Genomic DNA, 24072 nt, shown 5'->3' with positions numbered 1-24072 from the left:
AAAGGACTCATATTAGAAAGTTAATAGTTAAAATTTTTCCCCCAAGTTATGCTAAAAGAAGAAAGTAAAATTCAGGTATATAAAAACAAGTAAGTTAAGTTATGGGCAAGTGAAAACCAAAGGACAAATTTTAATGGCATCTCTTCTAAATGTACCAATATATTTTACAGTATACTTTGAAGGATATTACCCAGTAACTTCAAAAAGGAGTAACATCCAATATATTTTATTATTAAAAAATAAATTAAAATCTAAAGAACGGTATTATATACTAGCTACTTTCAAAAACAAAGAGGAAGAAATAAAAGTAATTTGAGATTTAAGGTTAGAAAAGAAAAGGTAGCAAGCAGAGAATCTAACAATACCTAGATTATTAAGCTAAAAATTTTTCATCAGAACATTTCACAAAAATCAAGACACTGGCAGGAAGGATATGAAATCACTTAATTCTGTTAATAAAATGGACTATTCATCTGTTCATAATGAAGTAAACAGAGGAAGGTTTTCATTTAAATTAAAAAAATAAGTTAGAAACTAAAAGGAATCCCATAATGCAAAGGTTTCATTTACTCTGCATTTTTTCAAGCATTCCAGTCTTACTCAGAAATAATACAAGATATCCAAGGGCTTTAAAATCCAAGGCCTTTAATTAGGTTTTCAGTAATGACCATAAATGCCTTCTCAAAACCCCTTTCACTGAAAACAGAAGGCACTAGGCATTACATAACACCCTGAAAGCAGTGATTCCTTCTGATGCTGGTGAAGATACACATTAAATGGCAGGTTTTAGATCTTAATGTCTCCTCCGGGAAAAAAAAAAAGACAGCTCTGAAAATCACACAAAAAATTAAAGTTACCAGTCTTTCTCAGGTTCCCAATGCAATTTTAAGTTATTTTAACAAGTACATAATTTGAAATTAATAGGTAAACCCGGTAAGTATGATATGGTTTTCAACATGTGTTAGGCTTTTTGTTAAGTACAGTAAATATGAAGATACCATTATTATGTTAATTGGCGTCCTTTGCTTCTCTTTAGCTGTGCAAAATAAAGTTGAAATGATACATCCTGTAGTGGTATAATTTAAAAGATCCTTGATATGACACTAACAACTTTCAAACTCTGGTCACAAACTACATATAAATTGTTAGATTATTAAAATACACCTTTTTGAAAAATAATAAGATGACCATTTATACCTAAATAAGGTTTCCCAGGAAGATATGAAATACTTTAGCATATAAAAGTAGTTGTCCCTTTTCCATGAGGACAACTGTTGTTTCACAAAATAACTCATGTGATTCAAGGCAAATGATTTCTTTCAAATGCCACATTCTCTCCATGACTTTGAGGTATGCTTCACGAGACTTGTATCCATGAGAAAAGGGCACATTTGGATAGAAGACCACAGTTACAAACTCCAAGGACCCTTTCTTAGGTCAGGAGTGCCCTTAAGAGTTACATTAACAGAGAATAAGAGATAGCTCCTGAAGCCGTTTCTTTTACAACCTACAACTAAATTTGGATATGTAAAGGGTAATTCAAGACACAGCTATTTACATATGTGCTATGTCATGTGTGCCTATTTTAAACAGTGGCTTCTTCAGGGCACTCCTATTCAAACACTAACGAAAGAACCTTATTCTACCAAACCACAATCTTCTATTTTTGGCAAGGTAGTATAGTGTAAACAAAACAAAACAGAAACAAACAAAAACAACAATGACAAAAAACTAGCTATAACAGTGATTGAGGCAAAAGTTCCATGTCAAACAACAGTAGGGAAAGTATTCTGAGAAATATTAATTTTGGGGGAAAAAACCCTACCAAACAAATAATGCTAGAAATCAATCTTATATCGCTCAAATGACTATCACATAAAAGTTTTAAAAATGCCTTTGAAATAAGAATAGTTCAGTGTAAAAACGTAGCTGATTATGAGGTTTATAATTAGAATGCCTTTGAAAAACAGACAAGCTAATTAACTTGGGCCCAATTAGCAAAGGGTAAGAGGAAATAAACTCTTCCATAATTAATACTAGATGTCTTCTTCCCTTTGGTGAAACTGAGACTAAATTTGAAACTGGTATAGAAAATAATGAAATGAAACCTATATGACAATTGAAAAAAAAACACCAATGCCACTAATAATGAACACAATGGGAGGCAAAAAACATATTTTTAAGCAATGATTACTCAAAAGAATGCCTTATAAAAAACTACATATCATAATCAAGAAAAAGCTTCAAGACTAGCAGCTGGGCTTTGTGAAACACGTAGGACAACGGAAGGCACTACAAAAGCATTAATCACTCCTAATTACAGTCCGACAGTTCAGTCTTTTCCTTCTTCTTAAGAAGATAGCCAGTGTGAATGTCATTTTTATATCCCCCTGAGTTTTATCATGATTGGGCAGAGAAGCACCAATTTAAAAAAATATCTGCAATGCCAGCACTGCAGTTTGGAATCACTTAAACTGATGGCCCCACAGGTCTCTCATAAGAGCACTTTAGAACATGATTAAAAATATAGAAATGCCTTTCGGTGTTTCAGTATTAAAGTGGAACCACCACAGATATCCATTTCTTTAAAACTAATGCACTAAAAAGGTCTGTTTATACAGTATAGTCTTTCAACCCTGTAGCTAGCATTCACGGCTATTTTCCGCTCCGAGAGATCTTGGGCATCTGGTTGAAATGTCAGTATGCTTCATGGTGTACAATCCTTTTGGCTGGAAAATCCTGGCAAATATCATGTCATGCCCGTTTTGAGCAGTATGCCTTGTAGGTCCTCTGGCAATGCTAAAATAATTGCATCTATGTGTGTCCGTAACTTTTCCATAGTGTCAGGTTTCACAGGTAAATGCTCTCGATCAGCCTGCAACTATATAAGGAACATTTGGAAGCATTTAAATTACCTTTTGAGGCTGTATTAATACAGTACATTCTCTAAATAAACAGTTTTAATGGTCAAAGATTTGGAAACTTCAGACTGAGACCAGAATTTACAGAATCTATAAAAAAGCAAAGAACATGCCACTTTAACAATACAATTGCTGAGCTCGAAAAAAGACTGTAAATTAATAGATAATATCAACACAGACCATGTGGTATTAAATGTAAGTCACAATGTTTTTTGTAAAGCTCATTAGACTCCATGTAAATAACTAAAAAAATATATGGCTTCATTATGATCTGCTTGAGTGACCAAGTATTTTCAGTCAGATCTACCATCAATTGACCAATCATAAGTCCTCTCATTTAAAAATTTACTTCTGTGATACATCAAAGCTATCACCTCAAATGAGAGCAAAATAACTTCACAGATCTTTGGCTGCTTTGGCTACATACCAGCTTGTTTTTTAGCTTCAATAGAAGGTCTACTGTTTCTACTTCTGTGTGTTTCTGGGTCCAGTGAAGTAAGTCCTAGAAGAATAAACAAATCTCAAATCAGTAAATACTCAAAATAATATTCAAATCGTTCTATTTCAATAGGCAAGGCTACTGGGAAGAAAGGATGGGAAGGAAAAGGAGAACAGGGTATTTAACCCAGACATAGCATTATAGTATAATTCTGTACATGATATTCTGACAATGTGAATCAGATACTTTTTGACATTAGCCAGAATGACTGTCTAATATTCGGAAGTAAAACACAATGTAAGAAATTCCTTTCTGGCCCTTTTAGATCAATCAAGAAAAACAAAATTGGAACTTAAGGTACGATACTAACCCCCAACCCCACTAAGTAGTGAGTAATTTATAAGGTACATCAACTAACAAATCAAGATAATTGTGAACATGAATATATTACTGGATACAAACTTTGCATCTTCAAATAAGCTCTTCCTGGGCTTATTTGTGGTTGCCTTCATGGTATTATTTCTCTGAAAACCACAGTCACTGAGAGTTTATGATTAGAAAGTTAACACTGAGGCTAGCCCACCTCAAGCTAAGCACAAATTGAGACTATCCTTTATATTTTTAAAAGTAGCTTAATTTAAAATAGTCTGCTGACAAATTATAGAATATGAAAAAGTCCAAATACAGGAAAAATGTATTAATAACTGGGAAAGGTGAATAACGCATGGTGGAAAAGATGTTGAGTTAGACTGCTCGGATCTGAATTCTAACTCCATCCAGTGGTATGCTAGTAAATATTTAACAACTGGTTCTCAGGAAAAGTTCCTGGTTTATACCATTTGCCAGTTTCTGTGGTGTAATTCTCCCTCTGTAGCTGATTTCAAGCTACCAACCTGAGATCACTGAATACAGAGCTGGGAAGAGATGCACACGGCTGGCTCTTGTGAGCCAGCACAAGTGGGCTCAAGCACACTGCTGGTTCCACTACTTAGCAGTGATGTGATCTGAAGCAAATCACTTAATTTATAATCCTCAAGTGTCTCATAACGCAGATCATAACACACCTACTTCAATGAACTATGAAGATTAAAAGACAGTATCCATTTAAAGCACCTGCACAGTCCTTGGCACATAGCACTTGATCTGGAAAAGTTAGCTATTACTATTTATAAAGTAGTGGATACGGATATAACCTTTCAGCCTCTATGAATAACTTTATTTTCAATAGTTGTTAATCATCACACAAACACGCTGTTTTCTAACCTCTTCACAAAGAGCTTCCAGATGGAGTGCCTCCAGTTTCTGGGTCATTTCCTTCCTCCGGGTCTTGAACCAACCATCAAAATTTGGAGATTTTAGAAAATGCCTATAAAAATAAATTTTTAAAAAGCCAAGTTTGATTATGACTTAACTTCCTCTCCTCAATACTTTTTCTACCTATAGCTAGGAGAACCATGTGAAACAATGTAATTTTTTTAAAAAAAGAATACGTTGGACTTCCCTGGTGGTCCAGTGGTAAAGAATCTGCCTTCCAATGCAGGGGACGAGGGTTCAATCCCTGGTTAGGGAACTAAGATCCCACGTGCAGCGGGGCAACTAAGCCTGTGCGCCACAACTACTGAGCTTGCACGCCTCAACTAGAGAGCCCACACGCCACAACTACAGATCCCACACGCTCTGGAGCCCCCGCGCCTCAACTAGAGAAGAGAAAACCCGCACGACACAACTAGAGAGAAGCCTGCACACTGCAATGAAGATCCTGCATGCCACAACTAAGACGTGACGCAGCCAAAAAATTAAAAAAATTAAAAAAAAAAGAATATGTTTAAGCCCAGTTTTTTGTTTCAATTTTAAATAAAGCTCTATAGATGGATGAAATAGAAAAAAAAGGACCAACCGGTAAAGTCCAATCCAATCGCCTTTTATTCTAGACGTCAGCTGAGGTCCTGTTTTCTCAAGTGTTTTCATAAATTCTTCTGGAAGGAACTGTCTTAATTGGGGTGGACTCTAGAAAACATGACATACTGTATTTAAAAATTAAAAACGGATATATTCACAGAAGTTAACTGCAGTTAGACAACTCAAGTAGGAATTTAACTGAATATATTTATACCTTCCATGGAGAAATGCTTTTCTGCAAAGGCATCAAGCTTGCCACATATCTTTCCTAAGTCCAAGAAAAAAAAGTTAGTCAAAGTTAGGTGTTCTTACCCAGAGAGTCTTCAAAAATGTTTAAACTGACCTACTTAAAAAAAGTGGGCTTCCAAGTTTTTCATCATATGCTCTTTCAATGGACATCAACAACACCATCACTCGTCTCAACAGATACACTAAATTTAGATTGAATTGAGAAGTCAGACTTTCAATAAAAATTTAACTAAATCTCAGATAATCCAAAGAACTACCTATTTTTAATGATAATAATTAACCTTATCGAGTAACTGTGTACCAGAAAATGTACTCAACATTTTACATGCGTGATCTCTTTTAACTCTTGCAACTATCCTTTGTGGCAGGTATTACTGGGAAACTGAGGCTTCGAAAGGCTAAGTAACCTGCCCAAGTTCACACAGCTTGAACTTGAATTCAGGTCTACTTGACTTCAGCCCATGCTCTTAATTAAGCACTACAGTAAAGTTCACTTACTTAAGCAAGTTGATTTAAATGGAACAAAATAAATTGACATCTATAGACTAAGAGAGAATATTTCTTCCCAAAGTATAATAGCAAAGATTTCCAGACTGCCCTCCTATAATATTCTTAGATAGATTACATTAACAACTACACGCGTCTCTCTCTGATGCAGTCTCCAGACTAGGACCACATCATGGTACTGCCTTATACTGTGAGGCGTAACTTTTAGTAATTTAACATGATGTTCACTGAACTTCAAAAAATAACTATATCATCTAGTCATTTATTTCATAAATATTTATTGAGTGCTACCATGTGACAGACTGAGGAAAAGGTAATGAACAAGACAGATAAGGAACTACATCACGGAACTACATTCTCACAGGTATCATATCAAATTGTGCTCAAGAAAATAATATCAGATTTCAAAACGTCTGCTCTTTCCATTATAGTAAATGCAGATGATAATGGCAGCTACCTCATAGAGTTGTTAGGAGAATTAAACAAATTGTTGGTCCCTAGCGCCAGTGCTTGGCAGTCTTAAGAAAGCACCTGCTTAGCTCTGCATAGTGAAGTTCTTCTTCCCAGTGAAATCTATTTAGCCCAGACCATGATCCTAGGGAGTTGCTATTTAATTCTTTAGAAAGTATAATCAGTAAACATGTTTTTTCACCTGCACAGTATCCTGGGAATGTAATATTGGAAGTCTTGGATATGCTCTGCAAGGAATAGGTACTATTGTAGGATCTTGGACTAATAATAGAATCCTAAAATGTTCAACCTCATCTCTACCCCAATGCCTCCTTCAGCCAGTTCAAGCTTTGTCTTGATACCTCAGACGAAATGGAAATATGAGCATACAACATCACTGCTTAAAACCTTCCCATCTGCTTTGGGAACACAATCTGACTTTCTTAGCATGAAATAAAAAGTACCGATCAAAAAATAAATAAATAAATAAATAACATCAGAGAAAGAAGCTCCAGTAGAACCTTTTAAGGTGCAAAATTCAATAATTATATATCATAAAAATTATCTCATTTAAGATTCATAACAAGCCTGAAAAGTTTTTAGGAAAAGTGTAATCAGCCACATTTTACAGATAAAGAAATTGAGGGTCAAAGAAAGGAAGTAACTTACCAAATTACACAATTAATACCAGAACAAAGAATTCAGGTGTCTTGCAAAGGGCTCTATTTTAATCACTACACACGTGAGCAAGCAAAACAATTTAAGATAAGGTTTTGGCAGATGAAAAAAACATTCATGTGCCCTTCAACAAATCATTAAATTAAGCAAATACATATGCTAACTTACTAATGGAATGATGAAGCTTTGTGTCAGTTCCAAAAAATAACGTCGGAGAATAACGCTTTGAGCCTCAGAAGGCCGCTTCTGTTGTACACCCTTAAAAGAGGAAAAAAATGAGAACCTACACTCTAGTGTCAGAGAATACAAGACAATGAATGCTTATAGAAGTTTAGCTGATATGTAAATATGTATTTTACTTGATAGGAAAAAAACCCTAGACCTTCATCTTGAAGTAATTTAATGTGAAGTTCACTGTGCAATATCCTGTAAAAAATCCTTAGAGCAAAATATAAGACATTCATCCCATACTTTAAAATATTAGCTCACAACAAAGACTATTTATTTCATACTTGTTGTATTAATAATATTTACATTTTCCAAAAAATGATAACTATCTTGTTAGGTGCTAAGCTACCTCATAGTACAGTCCACGACTTTCTCACTATAACTCCTAAGTTTTCAGGAAGATTGGCACTAGGTTGGTAGCTGCAGTCCCATATTTCTAGCCCATAATTGCCGCTACATTAGTCTCCTGATTTTCATGAAGCTTTGGTTCAAAGTCCAGAGTCCAGAAAGACCTCTTTTCATATTATTGTACATAAAACACATGTTGCTTTACTGGATACTGCATACCTGAGTAAGGAAATTTAAATTAATAATATGAGCAAGTAATCACCTTCTGCAATTGTTTCATGATTTCTTCATCTCTATTTAGATATGGCTTATAAGAAGTATAAACTCCTAAGAAGTAAAGAAAAGAAAATAAGGTAAGCAGTATGACCCATTTACCCATATAGTATATGTTTTAAAAATTTATAAAAGTCAATACCAGGTTTAGAATCCAGAGTCTTTAGGTTCTTCAATTTTTTCACTTTAACCTGCTTAGGAATTTCACCTGAAGGAAACATCATAAAGATTCTTATAGTTATTTGAATTTCACATATCACAAAACTGGAATTTTCTAAGACTGATAATCCACTAACTGTTATTTACTTAGTCAGGGATGTTGTAGCTAAGGTATTCTTAACATCAATGAATGTTTAAGAGTTTATTCCTAGTACTTTAAAACTGGATAAAGGGAACACTGGGCTATATAACAGCATTACAGAAACAACTGTGTAAATTATATAAAATGCATATTTGATCTTTCATTAATATCTATCATTACTTTAAAATTTCCCTTTTTGTCACTCAACTTAAAATTTAAAATCTCTGTGCTAAATATATGAAACATGAATAAGATACCATTTTGAATATGATGCCAAATATAATACCATTTAAGAGTAAAGAGAATTGAAAGCAACTCCTAAGTTAGCATGCAGATGTAGTATTCAAAGATTTTTTTTCTGGTACCACCCCAAATTCTGCTTTTGCAGTGTAGAAACACTGCCACCAGGTGGTGATAGTGGAAGCCACAACCACAGGCCTGAGCCACAGGTGGGCTGGACTCTGGACTCCTAAGCAGGGGTGCTGTGTTGCACAAAGGAGTATGAAGTAAAAGAGAGAAAAGATTACAGGATGAAATATATGCATTGTTGAATACTGCTCCTGGGTAGAAAGAAAATCTGAAGACATGTGCAGCAAGGAAAGAGAAGAAAGTGAGCTACTGTAGCTCTGTGGAGGAGATTAAAAACAAGAGGCTTTGGGGACAGACGGAGAAACAACAGGAAAGAGTCCAGAAACACTCAGGTTTCTGGAATGTTTCTGATTTATTAGCTCACAGTTTTTACTTTGTCAACTTATTCTATATATTCCCACATACTAATTCTTTCTTTTTTTTTTTTTTGGGCTGCGTTGGGTCTTCGTTGCTGCACGCAGGCTTTCTCTAGTTGCAGCGAGCGGGGGCTGATCTTTGTTGTGGTGCACGGGCTTCTTATTGCGGTGGCTTCTCTTCTTGAGAAGCAGGGGCTCTAGGTGTGCGGGCTTCAGTAGTTGTGGCGTGCGGGCTCAGCAGTTGTGGTGCATGGGCTCTAGGCACGTGGGCTCAGTAGTTGTGGCTCACAGGCTTTAGACCACAGGCTCAGTAGTTGTGCTGCACGGGCTCTAGGCACGTGGGCTCAGTAGTTGTGGCTCCCAGGCTCTAGAGCACAGGCTCAGTAGTTGTGGCGCACGGGCTTAGTTGCTCTGCGGCACATGGGATCTTCCCAGACCAGGTATCGAACCCGGGCCCCCTGCATTGGCAGGCAGATTCTTAACCACTGCGCCACCAGGGAAGTCCCCCACATACTAATTCTTATGAGAATGTCTCTCATCTTGAATGTTATCTCACGGTTTTGCTTTCCAGAGTTCAGAGTAACTTTTCGTCAGAAGATTTGTAAAACTTTTTTTTCTTAAAGTGCAGAATTAATACATATTTAACTATACAGATAACTAAATTCAAATCACTTATCTGCCTCTGACTCTAAGAACCCAAAGAACATCACATGTCAGAACCACAACGTTTTGAATAAGTCTAAATATTTCTGTGCCTACTTTCTGTTTCCTTCTGCTCTAGATCACAAAGGACTTGCAACTCCTGTATCCACCAATGCCATTTATTATATATTATTTCCTGAAATTCACTGTGCAGAGGAACCAAATATCAGGGAGGAGAATAATTCAGCAGTAGGTTTCATATATTCTTTACATTCAATAAGTTCTAGGTAATAATGAAGATATAAAGTGATCCATACCAGCTTTTTTTAAAAGGCAAAGACAAGAATACTACCTGCGCAGCAATCTTCACTCACACAATTCCCCTCTGATTCAAGGGACCTCATCAGGTGTAAGATGTATACTGAACTCTAACCCTAGCCACCATAATTCTTACACTGTAGTACATAATAGACATAAAGAAAACTAGTCATAAAGATACATTGTCTATCGCCAAAAAAAGTTAAATGGTATTTGTCAAATATGTCTGGAAAATAAAATAAGAATGCCAGAAAATGAACTGAAGTCCTACAATTACAGATGTTTAATTAAAAAATACTTATTCAATGTCTGTTATGTACATGCACATAAGAGAGGGGTTTAACATTATTAAATTAATAATGTTCTGCACCTCTACACATTTGCATAAGAATCTTCTACATTTAGGTCAAATGTTTTACCTTTGATTAAATCATCAAACCCAATTTCTGGTTAGAAATTCAGTTTATAATGTGATCCAATATACACTAGTAGAATTACTTTCTCTTTGAGGAATACTTGTTCAGTACCATTATCCTAGCATTACATTTCTTCATTTAATAGGATCTGGGTGAACTAAAACTAGGTATAACCCATAAGAAGTAATCCCTTTATAGCACGCAGAATGATCCCTCTGCAGGGTTAAAACTATATACATGTTTCTAATAAAGCTACGAACTTCTGGGCCCAGGAGAGCAAAATCTCAGTTCTGCTATGCCTTCCCTGCTGGTCCTACAGAACATACTTTCTCTGCAGTTTTACTGACCCTCTCAGATAGTCTTGAATTTTCAAAGCCAGGATCCTAGGCAGAGCTGTTGTGTTTCCTAACTTATGTAGCATATGCAGTGGTCCTAGTCTTGAGATCAATGGGCAGAAAAGAAATATATCCCAAGATACATGCCCAGTACTCATAAATTAAAAGACAAATGGATTTTCATGAATGTGATACCAAAAACAGAGACAATAAAAGAAAATATTGATAAACTGGACTTCATCAAAATTAAAAACTTCTGCGCATCAAAGGATACTATCAAGAGAGTGAAAAGACAACCCACAGGAGAATATATTTACAAAGCATACATCTAATAAGGCATTAGTATCCAGAATATAAAGAACTACAACTCAACAAAAAAACCAACCCAATTAAAAAACAGGCAAAGTGGACTTCCCTGGTGGCGCGGTGGTTAAGAATCTGCCTGACAATGCAGGGGACACGGGTTCGATCCCTGGTCCGGGAAGATCCCACATGCCGCAGAGCAACTAAGCCTGTACGCCACAACCGGCTGAGCCTGCGCTCTGGAGCCCACAAGCCACAACTACTGAGCCCATGTGCCACAACTACTGAAGCCCGCACGCCTAGAGCCCGTGCTCCACAACAAGAGAAACCACAGCAATGAGAAGCCTGCGTACCGCAATGCAGAGTAGCCCCCGCTCACCACAACTAGAGAAAGCCCATGTGCAGCAATGAAGACCCAACAGAGCCAAAAATAAATTAATTTAAAAAAAAAAACAAAAAAAACGGGAAAAGGACTTGGAAAGACATTTCCCCAAAGGAGACATAGAAATGGCCAATGAGCACATGAAAAGATGCTCAACATTACTAATCATTAGGGAAATGTAAATCAAAACTACAGTAAGATACCACCTCACACCCATTAGGCTACTATCAAGAAAACAGAAAATAACAAGTGTTGGTGAGGATGTGGAGAAATTGATACCCTGTGCACCACTGGTGAGAATGTAAAATGAAAACAGTACAGCAGTTCCTCAAAAAATTAAACATGATGACTATATGGTGAAGCAATTCCACTTTTAGGTATACAGTTGACCCTTGAACAACATGGGTTTGAACTGCCCGGGTCCACTTATACACGGATTTTTTCCTTTTTTTGATGAATATATACAGTACTACAAGATTTGCAGTTGGCTGAATCCACAGATGTGGAACTGTGGATACAAAGGGCCAACTATGGGAGTTGAACATCCTCGGATTTTGGTATCTGTGGCAGGTCTTGGATCCAATCCCCTGTGGATACCAAGGGATGACTATATACCCAAAAGAAGTGAAAGCAGGGACTGGAGATATTTGTACACCCATGTTCACAGTATTATTCACATAGCTAAAAGATGGAAACAAGCCAAGTATCCATCAACAGATGAATGGATAAGCAAGATGTGGTATATACATATGATGGAATATTTTTCAGCCTTAAAAAAGAAGGAAATTTTGACACATACTACAACATGGATGAACCTTGAGGACATTATGCTCAGTGAAATAAGCCAGTCACAAAAGGACAAGTAGGTAGAATTCCACTTACATGAGATACCCAGAGTAGTCAGATTCACAGAGACAGAAAGTAGAATGGTAGTTGCCAAGGGTGGGGGGCGGGGCGATGTGGAATGAATAGGGAGCTACTGTGCAATAGAGTTTCAGTTCTGCAAAATGAAAAGAGTTCTGTGGGTAGATGGTGGTGATGGCAGCACAACCATGTCAATGTACTTACTGCCACTGAACTGTACACTTAAAAAATGATTAAGATGGTAAATTTTATGTTATGTATATTTTACCACAGCTTTTTAAAAAAAGGAATAAAATTCTAATACATGCTACAGCATGGATGAATCTTGAAAATGTTACGCTAAGTGAAATAAGCCAGACACTAGAGGAGAAATACTGTATGATTCATAGAAACAGAAATTAGAATAGAGTTTACTAGGGGCTGGGAGATGAGAGGAATGAAGAGTTATTGTTTCATGGCTACAGATCTTCTGTTTGAGATGATGCAAAGTTCTGGAAATGGATAGGGGTGACGGTTGCACAACACTGTTAATGTACTTAATGCCACTGAATTGTACACTTCAAAATTGTTAGAATGGTAAATGTTATGTTATATATATTTTGCTATAATAAAAAAAATTTTAAGTGGGAAAAAGTATCATAAACATACTAAACTTAATGAAATTTTGCACATCTGTTAAGACCTGTGCTCAAACGACACCAGCCAGTCCCAGAAATAGGTACTATAGTCTTGCTCAAAATTATTTAAACACCCCTGGTGTCATTGTTCACAACGTATCACCTCTACTAATTGAACAAGGACCAAACTGAGGACATTGACACTCTCTACCATCCACTCCTCAATGACCACTACGGATCTATAAAACATAATGTTTCCATACAACATCATCACTCTCCTATAGAAAAAGTGATATCTTTTTCTATATGATATGGTCCAAATACTCTGGTGACAGAAATAATCAGAGGGAACACAGCATCTCATCCCTAAAATAGGCTGCTTAAAATAAAGTGTAATTAATATTCCATATATGCCCTTATGCCCATTCTGAAAAATAAACTCAAGAAGTGTCCCCTCCCCTCCTTTGGTCCTAGGTCCTACTTTTAAATGGTAACTTCACCTGTCTGAAGAGGATTCTCAGAGCAGCAAAAATATTAGCTGTCAAGACATCACAAGAAAAGAATACCCCTCATGGATAAAGTTGTAAAAATCCTCAAAAAAAATTAGCAAACTAATAATAATAATAATAATAATAATAATAAAGGACTATATGCCATAACCAAAAGGGATTTATTTAAGGAATGTAAGGTTGGTTTAACATAAAAAATCAATTAATTTAGTATACTGTATTAATAAAGGACAAAAAGTACATGATGATCTCCACAGATACAGAAAAAGCATTTAACAAAATTCAACACCAATTCATTATAATCTTTTTCAACAAACTAGGAACAGAGGGCTACTTCCTCAACTTGATAAAGGACATCTATGGAAAACCTACATCTAACATCATAATTAGTCCTGTATATTGAAAACTACAAAACATTGCTGAGAAAAATTAGAGAAGATCTAAACAATGGAGAGACATTCCAAGTTCCTGGAACGGAAGACTCAGTATTTTTAAGATGGCAATTCTCCTCCAAACTGATTACATATTCCCTATGTAATCAACACAATCCCTAACAAAATCCCAGTTAGCTTTTTTGTTTTCTGCTCAGTTGGCAAAAATTGGCAAAGTAATCCTAAAATTTATAATGGAAATGCAAAACACCCAGAATAGCCAAAACTATTTTGAAAAAGAACAATAAAGCTGGAAGACATATTTCCTGATTTCAAAACTTACTATAAAATTACAGTAATCAAGAGGTTGTACTGGTATAAAGATAAGACATATAGATCAATGCAACAGAAACAAAAGTCCAGAAATAAACCCTTATGTTTATGGCCAACTGATTTTCCAAAAAGGTATCAATGCAATTCAATGGCAAAAGGATAGTTTTTTTCAACAAATGATGCTAAGACAACTGGATATCAACATGCAAAAAAGATGATTTTATACCCTTACCCCACATCATAAACAAAAATTAACTCCAAGTGGCTCCTAAATGTAAGTGCTAACACAACAAAATTTTTAGAAGAAAATCTTTGTGACCTTGAGTTAGGCAACAAGTTCTTAGATAAACATCAAAAGCCTAATTCATAAAATAAAAAAATTGATAAACTAGACTTCATCAAAATTAAGTACTTTTGCACTTCAAAAGACGTCCTTAAGAAAACAAAAAAGAGGGCTTCCATGGTGGCGCAGTGGTTAAGAGTCCGCCTGCCAATGCAGGGGACACGGGTTCGAGCCCTGGTCCGGGAGGGTCCCACATGCTGCAGAGCAGCTAAGCCCGTGCACCACAACTACTGAAGCCCGCACACCTAGAGCCCGTGCTCTGCAACAAGAGAAGCCACCACAATGAGAAGCCCGCACGCCGCAACAAAGAGTAGCCCCCGCTCCCTGTAACTAAAGAAAGCCCACATGCAGCAACAAAGACCCAATGCAGCCAAAAATTAATTAATTAATTAATTTTAAAAAAACAAAAAGAGAAGTCAAATACTGTGAGAAAATATCTGCAAATCATATATCTGAAAACAAACGTGTGTCCAAAATAAAGACTTCTTACAACAAAATAAGAAGACAACCTAATTTTAAAATGGACAAAAGATTTAAATCAACATTTCATAAAAGAAGATACACAAATGACTAATAAGTAGACGAAAAGATGCTCAACATCATTAGTCACTAAGGAAAAGCAAATTAAAACCAGCATTTTAAACCCACTAGAATGGTTATAATGAAAAAAAGAGACCATATCAAATGTTGGCAGGGACGTGAGGAAACAGGAACCCTCATACACTGCTGGTAAGAATGTAAAATAGTGGGTCACTTCGGAAAACAGTTCGGCAGTTTCTTAAAAAGTTAAACAGACTTATCAACCCATGCTACTTTACCAGTGATCTTTGCAAAAGTTCTTCTACTTACATCCCCAACAGAAAGCCTTTTCTTATTGGAAAAAGACAATAAACAGTAGTCTACTATATTACGATTAATCAAATAGTCTAGATTAATAGGAAAAAACCAAGAAAGTAAATGTCAAGATTAAATTAAGATTAAAAAAAAAACCTTTCCATATCTTCTCATAGATGAGACTCCAGTGACTGCTGTGCTCTGAATAATCAGACAGAACACTAATGAAATGGCAAGGGACCATGACATTTACAGAGTGCCATAAGTCAGATACTGTGTTCAATCCTCCCAGCAGACAAAGAATTGCAGGCTTAAAGAGGCTGTTCTGCCTAAGGTCACACAGATCTGACAGCCAAGGTAAAGCCCTTTGCCCTTTCCTCTATTTCATAAGGTTTCTAAGGATTTCAGTCTAAGATTGAGTCTAATATTTGTAAATAATATGATTTAAACTGTTATTCCCTAATATGTCATCTAGATTTATTTATATTCCAGAAGGGATATTTTATAAAATAATCATATTAAATAATGTCTTAAATATAATACCCATGTACACCAAAGGAAAAGTCTTTAAAAGTAACATATCATAAAGTTATTAGAAATATTTTAGATAGCTCACGTCTCAACTATTTCCATGGAAAATTCAGGAATGTCCAGTGAGAAAATGTCAGAGGTACCATTAAATTGTCATCCAGGTTAACAAAATTGCCAACTTCAGAATTCATTTACTCATTTAGTAAACATTCATTAAACAGCTACCATGAACAAGGTACTACATGTCTTTTTTCAAGGAAAGCACAGCCTTTTGACCACTTCCTTAATCAATACCAGTGCCACAGAAATGTGTAATTCTTGTTTGGAGTCCTAGTTGAGAATTTTGTGTCAAATTGATTAATTCGAACTTTCTATAAGGTTTTATTCAAGCAGTGTTGGAAAATCCTGTTTAATTGGGCTTATACATATACAAAAAGTAGCTCAAATTTTTGAGGTTTCATGAAACCTCAAAATAATTCAATGTTTAAAACACTGTAGGTGCATTTTTTTGGTAGGTGGACACGATGGGTTATACATATAGGAATCTGTATATTTTAGTTGGAAGTTATGCTCTTCTTCAAAGGCTTTTATTCAAGTTGCCTCAAAGAAGGTTGCCATCAACATAATTAAAAAGTAACGAAGCAGTGAAAACAAAGAGGAAGAAATAAACCTGCTCATCCACCTTACATACTAAAACGAGAACACCAAGTTTATACTTTACCTGCAGGTTTAAGGTCTCCTATCCGAATAATGTGTGGCCAGTGCTGGAGTGTTTTTGCAAAAAAAGGGTTGGTTACTCCTAATATGACTGAGGGCCTACATTAAAACAAAACAAAACAAAACCAAAGTGAGGAAAAAAATGAATGTTCCATCAGTTTACAATTTATTTTGAGTGAACTACTGTTTACTCAAAGATTACTAAGATAATCTTTTCCTTCATTGGTACCACATATCAACTACATTCCAGGCACCATTTTTAGCACTAGGTATATAAAGATGAAAAGACACGGTCTTTCTAAAAGCACACAGGAAAAGGGGTATACATAACCAATTATGATACCAGAAATTAGAATACAGTGAAGGTGGTATAAAATGTACAATTATTACAAAGGAGAAACTATGTCTACCAGGGGATTAAAGGACAGCCTCACCAAAGAGATGACATTTGCACAAAGATATGAAAGATGAATAGGAGGTTTTTTTTGAAGGATAGTTGATATATAACATGATATAAGTTATGAACAGGAGTCTTTTGCCAGGTGGATAATGGAAGAAAATGTGATGCAGGAGAATGAACAGTATGTGCAAAGCAATGAAGTGAGATCACGGTCTGTTTGTAAAACTACATATAGTTCAGTGTTCCTAGAGCACAAAGAAGGAAGAATGAATAGTCAGAAATGAAAGCAGATGGGCAGATGCTGGCCAGATCATTCAGTACCAACTTAATATGCTACGAAATTCAGATGTTATCTTGTAGGCAAACAGAAGCTACTAGAGAACTGAGTGGAGGAATGCTACATGAACAAAAATGTACTTATTAGGAAGATCCCTCTGGGGGAAATTTGGAAGATGCTCTGCAAAAAGGGGAAGAGGTTTGGGGAAAGCAACAGCAAATACGAGAAGAACTGGAGGTAGTAAGCCTAGGAAGAGAGCTCTGGAAAGAAGATAACAAATGTTATGAGAGATATTTTAGGATGTTGAATTGACAGAATTTGGTAAAACTTCACATGGACCACATTAAGAACAAGAAATTTATGACAATTTAGGTTTTTGATAACTAAGTGAAAAGAAGCACCATTCATGAAGTAGGAAGAGGCATGGAACTCGGGAAGAAAAGAAGGAAACAAAAAGAATTCAGTTTGAACATGTTTAGTTTTGGGTGCCATTAAGATGTCCAGGTGGCAATACGATAAAAAAACAACAACAAAAACCTGGACAGAGGTCGAGACCTTGCAAAGATTTGAACTAGGAAGATAAATTTCAGTCATCAGTATACAGGTGTTAACAGAGACTGTGGTGTGGGTACAGATAAGACTGTACAGAAAGAAATATCAGTCTGAAATCAGAACCCAGAACACAATACTGGAGAACACCAACATTTAAGGGGTTGGCAGAGAAAAAGAAGTCTGCACAGGAGACTGAGATGCACCACCAGACAGCCAGGTGAGACGGTACCAAAGATTAAAATGTTTTCAACGTCAATAGAGTGTTACAAGAAAGGGAAGGCAGGAAAAACAGGGCAATAATGTGCCCACAGGTTCAAGGCAGTGAGAAAGGTCTTGATGACTTTGACAAGAACTTCAGAGGAGATGAAGAAATCAACCTGCAATGAACTGAGAAGCAACCAGGAAACCAAGAAGTGGAGAGGGTAAATGGAAATTTTTGTTGTTATTCTAGAAACTTAGCTATGAAAAGAAGGTGAACAACAGAGCAGGAACTAAAGGGGAAAGGTAAGATATTTTTTCCCCTTTTACAGATTGGGAAGAATTTTTATATGTTTATATGTTGATTCAATGAAGAGGGAGAAGGAAAAGGAAGTTATAGAGCAAGAAGAGATAACTGATGCTATAAGGGGTCCTGAAGTAAAGAACGAAGATAGAAGTAAAAGTAGTCAGATAGTTATTATATTAGAGGAATTAGCTATTAATTAGTGGAAGACAATATAGCTTCCACTAACAAATAAGATCATTCAAAGAAAATAGGATAATGACTCTTGAAATGTGAAATTATTACCAGCAGCTCCTCAAAACTTCCTTTATAAAATCAATCTGCCAATAAGTTCAAAATTTAAACTTTTCAATTATTACCAAAAATAATTCTACATAATTTGGTTATAAAGGTAATACTTGGTCAATAAAAGTTATTTTGTTTACTCACGGGGCTTGAGTACGGGTGGTATATTCTTTGAATTCACTATCATGAATAGTGAAATAAGGTCGGAAATCACTGAAGTACTTTAATGGAGAAATACAGCTGTAGAGCAAGAATAACATGTAAAACAAAGGACAGAAATTAAAGGCCCTACTCAATAACTATAAAACATCTATACACAGAGTTTACCCCAGTGGAATCATCTATCTATAACTCATTTCAGGAAACTAGAAAGACAAATGGAAAAATGTAATGTCGATGGCATACCAAAAACACACTGGATTTGGGGCAGAAGACGGGGTGAAATTCTGGCTCTATCATTCATTAGCTACATGCCTTTTACTAGACACTGACCATTCACGCAACTGATTTTTATCAGGTGCTAACTTTATGTAAGTGAATGAATGTGCTTATTGCCCAGAAAAACAAAAACATGGAATCTGAATTAATTTTCTCATCAATAAATGGTGCTATAATGAGCACTACCTTCTTACAGGATTATTGTGTAGATCAATGCAATGAGTGTGCAAACATATCACAGGTGGTAAACTGTTGCAACTATCACCATGAGGAACCAAATATACTCACTTAACAAGTGCCAATACAGTCTCTGACGACTCTGATGGTGACGGTGCCATGACCACGAGGGGCTCACCCAACAGCACCAGCTCCCAAAGCATCTGACTATGAAGGAAAACTGGGCAGAAACACCTGAAAGGTGTTTACGCAGCAGAGACACTGTTATTTATCCATCCCTGGTTTTTTTAAGTTCCCATATAATCATTCTAAAAACTTCACATTGATACAATTCTTCCAGCTATGTGTACCTTGACCTGATACACAAATTCATTTAGAATATGGTGATGCGGACTTCCCTGGTGGCGCAGTGGTTAAGAATCCACCTGCCGGGCTTCCCTGGTGGCGCAGTGGTTAAGAATCCGCCTCCCAATGCAGGGGACACGGGTTCGAGCCCTGGTCCGGGAAGATCCCACATGCCGCGGAGCAACTAAGCCCGTGCTCCACAACTACTGAGCCTGCGCTCTAGAGCCCGTGAGCCACAACTACTGTAAGCCCGCGCGCCTACAGCCCGAGCTCCGCAACGAGAAGCCACCGCAACGAGAAGCCCGCGCACTGCAACGAAGAGTAGTCCCCGCTCACTGCAACTAGACAAAGCCCACGTACAGCAACGAAGAACCAATGCAGCCAAAAAAAAAAAAGAATATGGTGATGCACATAGATATAAGTTCCTTTTATCCACACAAAAATATATAGCAATTTTACTTGTTCCAAGTTTTACAAAATTAAATATATTGACACACAGAATGGCTAACAAATGATAAAAGCATATAAAATAATTATTAAATTATTGTACCATACAGCACATAGTTTATCAATATTGCTGTTCCATTTGAATTTCTATTTTGAAGGAAACCAGAAAAATTAATTTTCCAAAGGATGTTTACTGGATGTACTTAATTTCAAAGCCAATGCTTTCAATATTAAAGAATGAGGAAAACAAATCACAAGGAGGTGTTCTAACGCCAAACAACAGAATGCTTTCCTAAGCAGATCCTCCCCCTACAGAAATGTTGCATATTTTTACAGTAGCCCTGGAATTAGGCAGAAGCCTATAGGACAAAACTCCGGTACATTACCTAGCCTAAGTTAATTTGATAACTTTTACTTATTTAGTAATTTCCTCCTAGTAGGGTCAAAATTTTTCCTAGTAGATGAGAGGGAAAAAAAACTACATTATCTATTTATAAAAATCATAACCAAAGGACTTCCCTGGTGGCACAGTGGTTAAGACTCCACGCTACCAATGCAGGGGGCCCGGGTTCAATCCCTGGTCAGGGAACTAGATCCCACATGCGTGCTGTAACTAAGAGTTCACACGCCACAACTAAGGAGCTGGCAAGCTGCAACTAAGGAGCTTGCTGGCTGCAACTAAGGAGCACACGTGCCACAGCTAAGGAGGCCGCCTGCTGCAACTAAGATCCGGTGCAACCAAATAAATAAAGTAAATGTTAAAAAAAAAAAAAGTAACCAATCTTCCTACCTGAAAACATACACATACAAGAAAGAAAAGGAAAAAAATACAAGTTAACTTCTAAGTGTAAAAATATGAAACAAATTTGGTGAGATGGAAATTAGGGAAAGTTCATTTTAACTATTCAAAGGCAAGAAGAGAAATGTGAAGGAAGGGCAAAAAACCAAAAATAAAAACAATAAACAGTTCAAGGATAAGGCAAAGGAGCTCTTCTTCCTCCTTCCTTCCTAAACAATTCAATCCTACAGCAAAACACAGTGCATGGTAGGCATCTCTGCCAGGAGGGAAAGAGAGCCCTGTTGGCCTGAAGAGCGTATCAGGGCTTGTGTGAGATAAGGCAGACATCCATGTGGAGGGGGTGGCTTGTCGTTGGGGTGTTGGAACCCTAATGTAGTGAGAAAGGTGTGCATGTGTGGAGGTGATCTGATTTGGGGTGACAGAGCCCAGGAATTGTGAGGGGCATGGAGGGGCAGCAGGTGCAGAGGGTCAGAGCCAGAGTGGGTTGAGGAGGTTGTCCAGGGTGGGGTGTCAGAGCAGAGGAATGAGGGTGAACGTATGGAGGCGTGGCCTGCAGTAAGGTGTAGAAGCACAAGCAGGGAAAGGAGGGATCCCTGTGGGGGCTGGCTTGGCATTGGGAGTCAGAGCACAACAGGGTGAGGATGGCATCCACACAGAGAGGTGGCCTAACGTGGGGTATAGAAGCCGACTGGGGCAAGAGGGGAACCACGTGGGGGGTCAGTCAGTCATGGAGCAGGGCCTAAGCAGGGTAAGGAGGGTGTTCATGAAGAAGAGCAGCCAGGTGGGCAGTGTCAGAGCCCAAGAAGGATAAGAGAGGCATTTGCTCAGAGGAGAAGGTTGCAGCAGAGACAAGAGATTGGTTACTAACATGGGACCGATCAAATAATTAAATGAATCAAGGATAATAGGATGTAGCTCCTCTGTCAGAGAAAAGAAATACAAATATGAAAAGGGAAAAAAGTAGAGTGAACCCTGCTATGTTGCACTGGAACTAGGGGTATTGGTGTGACTTTATAGTTTTCAATATATATGGATATAGAAATAAATATGTATGTAAAAGTGTTTACTATATTTGAGTGTGTATGTATACATGCATTTACAGATACATATTTTCCTTAGCTCTGTCTACTGAGAGGGATATTCCCTTAGCAAGGAGCACAACTAGTGCCCAGATCTTGACTTCTAAACCCTATTCTCTACTAAGTAGCTGATTCCAGGGCTGGGGAAGAGAAAATACAAGATAATCTTGGAACCCAACAGAACTGAAAACATATGTCCACACAAAGGCTTATATACAAATGTTCACAACAGCATTATACATAACAGCCAAAAAGTGGAAACCATCCAGATGTCCTTCAATGGATTACTGGATGTGGTATATCCATACAATGGAATACTATTCAGCCATAAAAAGAATGAAGTAATGATTCATACTACTTCATGGATAAACCATGAAAATAATATGCTCAGTGAAAGAAGGTAGACACAAAAGGTCACATATTGTATGATTCTATCCATATGATATGTCCAGAATAGACAAATCCAAAGAGACAAAGTGGATTAGTGGTTACTAGAGGCTGCGGGGAAGAGGCCATGGGGACTAACTGCTAATGGGATACAGGGTTACTTTTTGAGTGATGAAAATGTTCTGGAACTAGACAGTAGTAATGGTTGCACAACTTTGTGAATATATTAAAAACAAATGAATTGTATACTTTGAAAGAGTGAATATTATGTATGTGAATTATATATCAATTTTTTTAGCTAGAGAAAAAAAAGATAAGCCTGGAACAAACAAGTTAGTGTTTCAAGAATGAAAAGGATATGACAAAAAAAGAAAAACAGAGGCCAGCTTGACATGGATTCTCACTGGCCAAACTGGGGACAATTTGAACATGAAAACCGATGAGAATAATGGATTTTAATAACCTGTTGAATAAAACAAGAAACCAGAAATCCATACAGATATACATACATGGTGCAATGTTTTAAAATATTTCTACTAATTCTTTGACACTCCTTTTAAAGCACTGAGCCTATTTCTCGCCCTCTTAGGTGGGCTGGGTTAGTGGCTTGCACTTAATGAACAGAGTAAATTAAAGCAATAATATACAACTTTTTTTTCAATAATCGTTGAACAAACGAACCTTTAATAGCAGTTACACCATTGAGGTGTCCTGATCCAACATCGAGGTCATAAACCCTATTGTCAATATGGACTCTAGAATAGGATTGCGCTGTTATCCCTAGGGTAACTTGTTCCGTTGATAAATTTTTGGATCAATAAGTGATATTATGCTTTGGCTAGTGGGCCTAAGCTTTAATCACTCGGAGGTTTTTTTGTGCTCCGAGGTCACCCCAACCGTGTGGCATGTGGGATCTTAGTTCCCGGACCAAGGATCAAACCCGCACCCCATACAGTGGAAGCGCAGAGTCCCAACCACTCGACTTCCAGGTAAGTCCCAATAATATACAACTTTGAAGCCTGAGTCATAAAAGACATTGTGACTTCAGCTTTCTCTCAGATCACCTGCTGAATGTTGTGAGAACATTTAAGCAGCCCTTTGGAAACGTCCACATGGCTGGAAATGAAGGTCTCCTGCCAACAGTCACAAGGAACTGTGACCACCAGCCAACAGCCAAAGCAGCTTTCTAGGGAAGCAGACCCTCCAGCCCCACTTGTCCAACTGACTAAAACCTCAGCTGACATCTTGACTGCAACCTCACAAGAGATCTAGAACTAGAACCATCCAACTGAGCAGTCCCCAGATTCCTAACTCTCAGAAACTGTGTGAAATAATGTTTGTTCTTTCAAACTTCTAAGTACTGGGGTAACTTATTACACAACAATAAATAAATAATATACATAGTTTCAACGTATCTCCTCACAAAATATTTAACTACAAAAGGAAAAAGAATAACTTATCAATGGAGAAGCTTGGAGAACACCACACTAATAAAGTGATCAAAGTGAACATTATCAGCAATGAGACAAGCCAACCTTGTGAGCTACCTCCTGGCCAAAGATACAGAGCCTGAATCTTATCATGAGTAAATCCCAGACAAACCTAAGCTGAGGGATTTCCTGTAAAATAACTGTCCTGTAATCCACAAGAATGTCAGGGCCATGAAAGGAAGACTGAGGAGCTATTGCAGACTGAGACTAAACAGACATGACATCTAAATGCTGCAACAGATGGTTCTGAACTAGGTATTATTGTGACAACTGGACACATTTGAATGTGGTCTTAGTATTAGATGGTATTAATTTATCAATGTTAATTTCCCAATTTTTATGGCTGCATTGAGTCCTTACT

The 24072-nt window shown here is 37.0% G+C and overlaps 1 protein-coding gene across 4 annotated transcripts in view; it reads right to left on the bottom strand.

Annotated features, from left to right (window-relative positions):
* Window positions 1–628: 628 nt before the first annotated feature.
* The window catches only part of DENND6A (DENN domain containing 6A), a 53838-nt gene continuing 30394 nt past the window's right edge, over window positions 629–24072 (bottom strand). For 3 of the 4 annotated variants that reach the window (XM_068558102.1, XM_068558105.1, XM_068558106.1), the window contains 11 exons: window positions 19276–19398; window positions 18694–18789; window positions 16538–16632; window positions 8135–8200; window positions 7982–8046; window positions 7312–7401; window positions 5474–5527; window positions 5258–5367; window positions 4624–4726; window positions 3349–3423; window positions 629–2881 (listed from right to left, as the gene is read on the bottom strand). In XM_068558102.1, the coding sequence (XP_068414203.1) occupies window positions 2750–2881; window positions 3349–3423; window positions 4624–4726; window positions 5258–5367; window positions 5474–5527; window positions 7312–7401; window positions 7982–8046; window positions 8135–8200; window positions 16538–16632; window positions 18694–18789; window positions 19276–19398 (1009 nt within the window). In that variant the 3' untranslated portion in view covers window positions 629–2749. The remainder of the gene's footprint in view (window positions 2882–3348; window positions 3424–4623; window positions 4727–5257; window positions 5368–5473; window positions 5528–7311; window positions 7402–7981; window positions 8047–8134; window positions 8201–16537; window positions 16633–18693; window positions 18790–19275; window positions 19399–24072) is intronic. The other variant, XM_068558104.1, reaches the window with a different exon arrangement.

The sequence above is a fragment of the Eschrichtius robustus genome, chromosome 12 (assembly GCF_028021215.1).
Source record: "Eschrichtius robustus isolate mEscRob2 chromosome 12, mEscRob2.pri, whole genome shotgun sequence".
Taxonomy (NCBI): Eukaryota; Metazoa; Chordata; class Mammalia; order Artiodactyla; family Eschrichtiidae; genus Eschrichtius; species Eschrichtius robustus.
This window is presented reverse-complemented; position numbering and strand designations above follow the sequence as displayed.